Source organism: Hypanus sabinus, chromosome 26, assembly GCF_030144855.1.
Source record: "Hypanus sabinus isolate sHypSab1 chromosome 26, sHypSab1.hap1, whole genome shotgun sequence".
Lineage (NCBI taxonomy): Eukaryota > Metazoa > Chordata > Chondrichthyes > Myliobatiformes > Dasyatidae > Hypanus > Hypanus sabinus.
The window spans coordinates 31,133,979-31,143,673 of record NC_082731.1 but is presented as its reverse complement, the minus strand read 5'-3'; the positions used below and the strand labels follow the sequence as shown (position 1 = coordinate 31,143,673).

Genomic DNA, 9,695 nt, shown 5'->3' with positions numbered 1-9,695 from the left:
CTCCTTGAAGATGTACTGGGTACTTTGTAGACTAGTGCCCAAGATGGAGCCGAATCAAATTTATGACCCTCTGCAGCTTCTTTCAGTTCTGTGCAGTAGCCCCTCCATACCAGACAGTGATGCAGCCTGCTCAAAAGGCAATGCCTCAAGGAGGCAGAATTCATCAATCTATCCTCACCCTCCAGGATGTGCCCTCTTCTCATGTCTATCATCAGGGAAGAGGTAAAGGAGCCTGAAGACATAGACTCAATGTTTTAGAAAATACTTCTTCCCCTCTGCTGTTAGATTTCTGAACGGTCCATGAACACTACCTCACCATTTACCTCTCTTTATATTTATTATTGTAACCTGTAGATTTTTAATGTAATGCATCAACTGCTACTGCAAAGCAACACATTTCACAACGCATATTAGTAATAACTAACCCGATTCTGAACAGTCTTTTACCTGCCGCCAACACTTATTCTGGGCAGCTTGTTCCATATTACCTCCCCCCTTTGTAGGAAGAACACCCCGTTTCAGCCTTCCCCTTCTCACCTAAAACCTGTGTCCTCTAGGCTCACCACCCTGCAGAAGAAAACACTCACCATCTGCCTTATCTACACAGCTCATGATGTTACAAACGTTTACAAGGTTACCCCTTAGCCTCCTCCACTCCAGGAAATCAGCCCCACCCTGTTCAGAAACTCTTCAAACACAAACCCTTCAGTTCCAATAACATCCTCGTAATTAAGTTCTCTAGCTTAATCATATGCTTCAAATAGCTGGGAGGCCAGAAGTGCACACAGTACTCCGAATGTGTCCTCCCCAATGACTTGTACTAATCCCACTTGCCATAATCCTTCTACAGCCCACGCATTCGAATACCTGTCCTAATGCTTTATGTTATTATTGTCCCTGCCTCCACCACCTCATTTCAGACCAATTACTTATTGTGTGAAAAATCTACCCATCAGATCCCCTTTGAGTGCCACCCTCCCTCACCTTAAACCTTGACTCCTCTACTACAGACAACATTCTCCCTCCCTCTCTAAGCCTCTACCAGCACCCTGCCTCCAGAGAGAACCCCAACCTCTTCCCAAATCCTAAACCCTCCGTCTTGCTCTACATTTGCCTTCCTCTTCTCCTGTGTCACCCACCCAGTCCCTGCTAACGGTTTCTCCATGACTCATTGCCTTTAAGCAAGTCACTGACCTTGACCTTGGCTTGGCTCCCACTGCTCTCTTGTCAACATTGACCTCTAATTAACTGCCCACCCCCACCGTCCCCTTCAGCCAATTCCATTGAGACTAGCCCACCCACCACAACTCATCTCCACAGATGCTGACTGGCCCCTTGAGTATTCCCCTCCCTCCAAGCCCCCGTTTGGGTTGGGATTTAACGGACCAATACTGACCCATTACCACATGCCATTCGACCGCTGTGCATCGTCTCCCGATCCTGTCATGTGTCCGGACCCCCCACCTGCAAAATCAAAGTCTGGTGATTTCCCCCACCCACTCGCAGATGGATAAACTGATCGATCAGAACCCAGCCATTAGGTTTCAAACGCCTTATTTGTGACACAGCGGCAGTCCGACCAATCAGTGTGTGCTGACCTTCACCCGCCATGAGCTGTAACCCTTGGAGTTTCAATGGCTCTCCCGTCACGTGCTGGCCGGGCATCGAATCGGACTCCACCACTACCGCAGGCCTCGATCTCCTGTCGCTGGGATGATGAACGACTGCTCCCATCGGGTGCTGGTGCACCGTCCAGTTTGAGGCCGGCCTTGTTCCCACTCCAGCAGTGCAGCCTGCCTCGCCAGACGGTCTGAACGCCCCTCTCCAGTCCCCGGTGAAAAGGAGTGTATGGGGCAAATAAAGGAAGAATTCAGGAGCAGTCCACTTCTAACCTCTCCCGCTCCCCAAACCAAACACTCACATAGGATTTTCCAGTGCCAGGGATCTCCCTGTGGAATAAAACCCTCGGAGACACCATTTGGTCAGTACTTTCTTTATGTAGGTTAGCTTATAATTGGATAACACTGATTACATGGGGCATATCTACTGTGGGGGGGGGGGGGAAAAGAAAGACATTTATTTAAATGGAATACAATTCTGCATTGATGAAAAGTTGTGTAAGTCCTTGTTTTCAATCGGCTGCCGTGTTTCACCTTGGGGGGGGGGGTTGGGAGGGGGATGTCGTCGGAAACCTGCCATGGCCGAGCGAGGTCCTGTGACGCAAACATGGTGTCCAGCGTGGAAAACCCTGACAACTCCTGCTGCCGCGTGCTACCCAATAAGGGGAGGTTGGGTTAAAATGCTGGCGAGAGACCCTTCAACTTCTGGGTCACCGGCGCCGTTTCTGGGGAGGGTGGCCGCCTTAAGCTTGAATCTGAATGGACCCCAGCATCCTCGAGTGGGCGGAGGAGGGTTTAATTTGATTCAAGGCAGCAGGACAGGGGCACTTGTAAGGAAACGAGCAGGCTACAGAGCATAAACACAAGAGAACAGACGCAAAATGCTGGCGTGAAAGGGCAGGCTAAGCAGCGTCCATGGAAATGAAAAAAAATAGTCGATGTTGCAGACAAAGACTCTTCATCAGGACTCATGTTTTGGGCTGAGGCCCCTCATCCTCCTTCGTCCTGAAGCGGGCCTCCGCCCAAAATGTCGACTGCTTATTCCTTTCCATAGATGCTGCCTGACCTGCTGAGCTTTTCCTACAATACAGAACAATGGGTGGGGAAGTGGCAGATGAAGATTAATCTGGGCCAGTACAAGGTATTACGCTTTGAGAGGTCAATTGTAAAGGGGAAGACACACAGTTAATGCTAGGAGCACTGATGTATAGATAGATCTTGCAAGTACACAGCTCCCTCTAGTGGACAGGTGAAGAAGTTATATGGCATACTTGCCTTCATTTGTTCGGGCGCTGCAGCAAAGAATCGGGCAATCCCATTGCAGCTGGGATAAACCTTGGCCGCAGTGCACTTGGAGCACTGTGTTCAGTTCTGGTCAACCCATTACAGGAAGGTCATGGAGGTTTTGGAGAGGGCCGAAGGAATTCACCAGGATGCTGCCTGAACCAGAGAGCATATGCTATGGGGAGAGAGCACACAATCTTAAGACATAGGAGCAGAATTAGGCCATTTGGCCCATTGCATCTGTTCCACTGATCCGTCATGGCTGATTTATTATCCCTCTCCTGCCTTCTCCCAGTAACCTTTGATGCCCTGACTAATCAAGAACCTATCTAAACCTCTGCTTTAAATATACTCAAAGACTTTGCCTCTACAGAATTCATGGCAATGAATTCCACAGATTCACCACCCTTTGGCTAAAGAAATTCTTTCCCATCTTGGCTCGCAGTGGATGTCTCTCTCTATTCTGAGGCTGTGTCCTCTGGTCCCAGACTCCCCCACTATAGGAAACATCCTCTCCACACCCACTCTATCTGTGCCCTCTGGTCCCAGACTCCCCCACTATAGGAAACATCCTCTCCACATCCACTCTATCTGTGCCCTCTGGTCCTGGACTCTCCCACTATAGGAAACATCCTCTCCACATCCACTCTGTGCCCTCTGGTCCTGGACTCTCCCACTATAGGAAACATCCTCTCCACATCCACTCTATCTGTGCCCTCTGGTCCTGGACTCTCCCACTATAGGCAACATCCTCTCCACATCCACTCTATCTGTGTCCTCTGGTCCTGGACTCTCCCACTGTAGGAAACATCCTCTCCACATCCACTCTATCTGTGTCCTCTGGTCCTAGACTCCCCCACTATAGGAAACATCCTCTCCACATCCACTCTATCTGTGTCCTCTGGTCCCAGACTCCCCCACTGTAGGAAACATCCTCTCCACATCCGCTCTATCTGTGCCCTCTGGTCCCAGACTCCCCCACTATAGGAAACATCCTCTCCACAACCACTCTATCTGTGCCCTCTGGTCCTAGACTCCCCACCTACAGGAAACATCCTCTCCACAACCACTCTATCTGTGCCCTCTGGTCCCGGACTCTCCCACTATAGGAAACATCCTCTCCACATCCAATCTTGGACAAACTTGGGTTGTGAGGCTGAGGCCTGCAACTTAACGGGCCCCTGGACTGGTTTTGTGGCCACGGACTCACTTTGTGAAGTTCAGTTCCGAATGTTTGCATGATTTTTAAATTCCTTTCTGCGTATTGGGGCTTCTTTCTCTAATGGGTTTCTTTGCTTCGTGGCTGCAGGAAGGAGACGGATCTCAAGACTGTACATAACATACATACTTTGATAATAAATGCACTTTGAACCTTTTCTCAGGAGTGGCGTCAGCTGAGCGGAGACCTGAAAGGGGTTTATAAAATTATGAGAGGCAGCGATCGGATGGTCAGCCTTTCCCCACCGGGGTGTAAACGTGAAATATTGAAGCAGAAAGTTTTAAGGTGAGAGGGGAAAATCTGGAAGAGTATTTCCAAAGCACATTTCTTTACAGAGTGCTGGGTGTTTGGAACGGGTTGCCAGAGGTGGATGCAGATACCATGTTGCCATTTAAGGGGCTTTTAGATCGATACATTGACATGTGGAACTTTGTGACGGATGGTCCCATGCCCAGCGGCGGAAGATGGAGGGTCAGGCAGTGGGGGCTCATCCCATGAAGACCCAGAGCTACAGAAACATCCGCTGACGCTCCGAAGACCTCATTCCTGGGAGAGGGAGGATACACCATGAAGACGGGCTACAGCTGGGGACTGGCCCAGGACAGAGGACTCTCTCAAGCTGCTGATGACGACCTTGCTCCAGAAGGGGAGTTGGATTTAATAAGTAATTATTGACACGTGGGTGATGGAAGGAGATGGATGATACGCAGGCAGATGAGATTCAGTTTAACTTGGCACCATGTTCAGCACAGAACTGAAGGCCCTGTACTTCTCCGTGTTCTATGAGGACTGGACGGAGGGACGAGGACTGGCCAAGCTGCTGGAGTGTGTCGGATGAGAAAGACAGGTGCACTTTCAGCATTGTCGTAATCATGGGGAGGCAGCTGAAAGAGGGGCAACTCAATGTTCCAGGGGACGGGAGATCCAAACGCGAAGGCTTGCATTACATTAGATAGGTCAGGACTGTTTTCCCTGAAGCTGGGCCGGGGGAGTGAGCTGAGAGCGCATCAGTGCATCATGAGGGACTCGGATTTAAGAAGGATGGAGAGGGTGTAGACGGGACTCAGAAGCCGGAACCTATGGTGTACCACCGGATGGGTGCTGGGACCCGCGGTGTACCACGGGATGGGCACTGGGACCCGCAGGGTACCACGGGATGGGTGCTGGGACCCCATGGTGTACCACGGGATGGGTGCTGGGACCCCATGGTGTACCACGGGATGAGTGCCGGGACCCCATGGTGTACCACGGGATGGGTGCTGGGACCCCATGGTGTACCACGGGATGGGTGCCGGGACCCCGCGATGTACCATGGGATGGGTGCTGGGACCCCGCAGTGTACCACGGGACAGGTGCTGGGACCCCACGGTGTACCACGGGACGGGTGCTGGGTCTCTTGTTTTTTAAGACATGAATGATTCTGATGTGAATGTAGGTGGTTTGAAAATGGCACAAAATCAGGAGTATTGTTAATGTTTAGCAGTGCAGGTAGAGGCTACAGAAAGATATTGCTTTGTTTGTAAACCAGGCAGAATGGCAGGACAGGATGTTGATCTTGCTAAGTGTCTCGTTGGGCTAACTGGGGTGGTAGGACATTGCAAGGAAAGGTACAGTTATTGATGAACAGGGGGACCTCGGTGAACGAGGGTAGGACACACATAGTGAATGGTGGGGAGTGTCGAGGGACAGAGGGACCTCGACGTACGAGGGTAGGATACACAATGTGAATGGTGGGGAGTGTCGAGGGACAGAGGGACCTCGATGTACGAGGGTAGGACACACACTGTGAATGGTGGGGAGTGTCGAGGGACCTCAGTGTACAAGTGCAGGGACCCCAAGGTGGCAGCTGAAGTGGGCAGGGTGTACAAGATGCTTATGTTCATTACTTGGGACATGCAATGTAAGAACAGGGAAATTGTGGTGGACCTTCATGACTCGGACTCTGTCAGCGCTCTCGGGCAGCTGTGACTCTACTGGAGGGGGTACAGAGGAGATGGCCTGGCTCAGTAACAAGGAGAGACTTGGCTAAGGGGGATGATGCTATGGAACAGAGTAATGAGGATCAAAGTCCAAACTGACAGTGAGAACCATTTCTCCTTGGCAGGGATATCTAATTCCGGAGGTGAGGAGATCGGAGACTGGGGGGGGGGGGGGGGGGGGGTGTTGGACCCACAACTGTACCTCCTGAGGAGCAGTGGGTGTTAAGATTCGCACAATGTTGTAGAAATATCAGGACCAGTGGAGACATTTTTGGACCCAGTGCTGGTATTGGGATTAGAGAAGATGGAGTCTGGACAGTCACCACTGAAGTGATGGGGTGAAGGGCCTCTTTCTTTGCTTGGAGCAGGATGGTTTGGACCCCTCCACTTCCCTCAGTCCGATAACAATCAACAACCTGGGGTCACGGGTTACACAACGCAGGCCCTTCGTCCCATCGAGCCTGTACTAGCCAGGTCATTGGTTGGGCAGCCTTCACCCCGCTCTCCCTCAGACTATCTCAGCGGGACGCGCTGCCCTCTGTGGGAACGGGTGCCGGGGACGAAGGGCTGTGGGAATCAGGCGCCTCGCCCTGGGCAGGCGAGGGACTCCTCCCTGGCTCGGATCCACCACCCTCGCAGGAGGGGGAAGGACCAGCCGGCTGACCGTTCTCGGAGGGGGGGCTGACCTCCAGGTGGGTGCGCTGGTGCCTCAGCAGGCTAGAGGACAGGGAATATCCCTTCCCACAGTCGGAGCAGGTGAAGGGCCTCTCCCCGGTGTGGAAGGCCTGATGCTGCAGGAGGCTGGCCGAGCGGGTGAAGCCCTTGCCGCACTCGGAGCAGGTGAAGGGCTTCTCCCCGGTGTGGATGGCCTGGTGCTCCAGGAGGCTGGCCGAGCGGGTGAAGCCCTTCCCGCACTCGGAGCAGGTGAAGCGCTTCTCCTTGGCGTGCACGGCCTGGTGCTCCAGGAGGCTGGAGGAGCGGCTGAAGCCCTGCCCGCACTCGGCGCAGGCGTAGGGGCTCTCGCTGCCGTGCGCGGCGCGGTGGGCCAGCAGGCTGGCCGAGCGGGCGAAGCCCTTGCCGCAGTCGGGGCAGGAGAAGGGCCTCTCCCTCCGGTGAATGGCCTGGTGTTCCAGTAGGGTGGCCGAGCGGGCGAAGCCCTTGCCGCACTCGGGGCAGGTGAAGGGCCGTTCGCCGGTGTGGACAGTGCGGTGGGCCAGCAGGGTGTAGGAGCGGTTGAAGCCCTTGCCGCAGACGGAGCAGGTGAAGGGCTTCTCCCCGGTGTGGATGCGCTGGTGGAGCAGGAGGCTGGAGGAGTGGGTGAAGCCCTTGCCGCAGATGGGGCAGACGAAGGGCCGCTCGCCAGTGTGGACCCGCTGGTGCTGCAGGAGGTTGCAGGACTGGGTGAAGCCCTTGCCGCAGACGGGGCAGGTGAAGGGGCGCTCGCCGGTGTGGATCCTCCTGTGCTCCATCAGGTGGGATGACTGGACGAAGCCCTTGCCGCACTCGGGGCAGGTGAAGGGCCGCTCGCCGGTGTGGGTGCGCCGGTGCTCCTTCAGGTCCCGGGACGTCTTGAAGCCACTCCGGCAGACGGAGCAGGTGAAGGGCTTCTCATCGGTGTGGACGCGCCGGTGGGCCAGCAGGCTGGAGGAGCGGGCGAAGCGCTCGCCGCAGACCGGGCAGGTGAAGGGCTTCTCGCCGGTGTGGACGGTGCGGTGGGCCAGCAGGCTGGAGGAGCGGGCGAAGGACTTCTCGCAGACCGGGCAGGTGAAGGGCTTCTCGCCGGTGTGGACCCTGCGGTGCTCCAGCAGGTGGTCCAGACGGGTGAAGCCCTTGCCGCAGACAGCGCAGGGGAAGGGCCGCTCGCCGCTGTGGATGCGACGGTGCTGCCACAGGCTGGACATGCGGGTGAAGCCCTTGCCGCACTCGGAGCAGACGAAGGGCCGCTCGCCGGTGTGGACCCGCTGGTGCTCCTTCAGGCCCCGGGGGGTCTTGAACTTCTTGCCGCAGTGGGAGCACTTGTACAGCCGCTCGCCGGTGTGGGTGCGCCGGTGCTCCTTCAGGTCCTGGGTGGTCTTGAAGCTCTCGTCGCAGAAGGGGCAGTCGTAGGGCCGCTCGTCGGTGTGGATCCTCTGGTGGGCCAGGGCGTGCGAGGCCAGGTTGAACCGCTCGCCGCACACGGGGCAGCCGAAGGGCCGGTCGCCGCTGTGGACCCGCTGGTGGCTGAGCAGCTTGGAGGAGTGGGTGAAGCCCTTGCCGCACTGGAAGCAGGTGAAGGGGCGCTCGCCGGTGTGGATACGCTGGTGCTCCAGCAGGCTGTTGGAGCGGGTGAAGCCCTTGCCGCAGTCCATACAGATGAAGGGCCGCTCGCCGGTGTGCAGCCGCCAGTGCACCTTCAGGTCCGGGGACGTCTTGAAGCACTTGCCGCAGTCGGAGCACTGGAAGGGCCGCTCTCCAGAGTGGACCCGCTGGTGCCGCAGCAGGCCAGAGGACTGCGCAAAGGACTTCCCGCAGACGTTGCAGGTGAACGGCCTCTCCCCGGTGTGCACCCTCCGGTGTATCTTCAGGTCCTGGGCCGTTTTGAAGCCCTTCCCACAGTCGGTGCAATTGAACGGCCTCTCACCGGAGTGGACCCGGTAGTGCCTCAGGAGGCTGTCGTAGCGGGTGAAGCCCTTGCCGCACTCGGAGCAGGTGAAGGGCCGCTCACCAGTGTGCACCCGGCGGTGGGTCTCCAGCAGGCACGGGTAGAGCCAGGCTTTACCGCACACGTCGCACTCGTAACGCTTCTCCTTAGTGTGCACAGTCATGTGGCTCTCCACCTCCGCCAGTCCATTGAAGCTGAGCCCGCACACCGAGCAGATGTGGGTCTCCTCCACACTGGGATCTCCTTCCATGACCAACGACACTCAGGTCCCCGCGAATCCAGTCACCCTGTCAGATGTCCTCCGCAGCGTCTTGCCCGTACGCGCTCCTAATCCCTGCAAAAAGGTGCATAGAAGAGGTGAGAGTGGGTTGATGGCTCCGCGGAGAGGGACGGGCTGGAGGAAGAGCTTTTGGGTGACAAGGGAATGCAGGAGAAGGCACGGGTGAGTGCAAATGGTGTAAGAAGCTGGGAGGTGATAGGTGGAAGTGGCAAAGACTGAAGACAGTCGACCATAAACAAAATGAGGTGAGAACAGTAAACAGTAGAGACTGAAATTTATTATCGCTGACATATGTTGTGAAATTTGTTCAAGAGCACGGGAGCCTTCAACTAGAATATCAGCCACCCTTGGAACTTTGCCAGCAAGACCTGGCAAAGGAATTGCCTGAAGCATGAGCAGGGAATAGCCAGAATGTTCTTGGACACAAGCTATGTTGGATGGGATGAACAGCCTCCTCTGTGTACAGGGGACTTGCAACGGCTACAAACTTCCCTCCCTAAACGGCCAACAGGCAGCGCGGCAAAATTCAGCAACGGGGGCCTGGAGGATAAACCGGAAGCGGATGCTGGAGCTGGTGACCCCTGGCAGAAACCGCTCTATCAGCCGCTGATGAGAACGAGCGTGCGCGCACCCCAAGACCGGACCCCCGCGCAGGCGCCGCTGCCCCCTCCCC

The 9,695-nt window shown here is 55.6% G+C and overlaps 1 protein-coding gene across 1 annotated transcript in view; it reads right to left on the bottom strand.

The window, feature by feature from the left end:
- Positions 1 to 2,008: 2,008 nt before the first annotated feature.
- The window catches only part of LOC132381728 (zinc finger protein 729-like), a 39,603-nt gene continuing 31,916 nt past the window's right edge, over positions 2,009 to 9,695 (bottom strand). Inside the window, exon 9 of the mRNA XM_059951301.1 lies at positions 2,009 to 8,985. Within this exon, the coding sequence (XP_059807284.1) occupies positions 6,620 to 8,985 (2,366 nt within the window). The 3' untranslated portion in view covers positions 2,009 to 6,619. The remainder of the gene's footprint in view (positions 8,986 to 9,695) is intronic.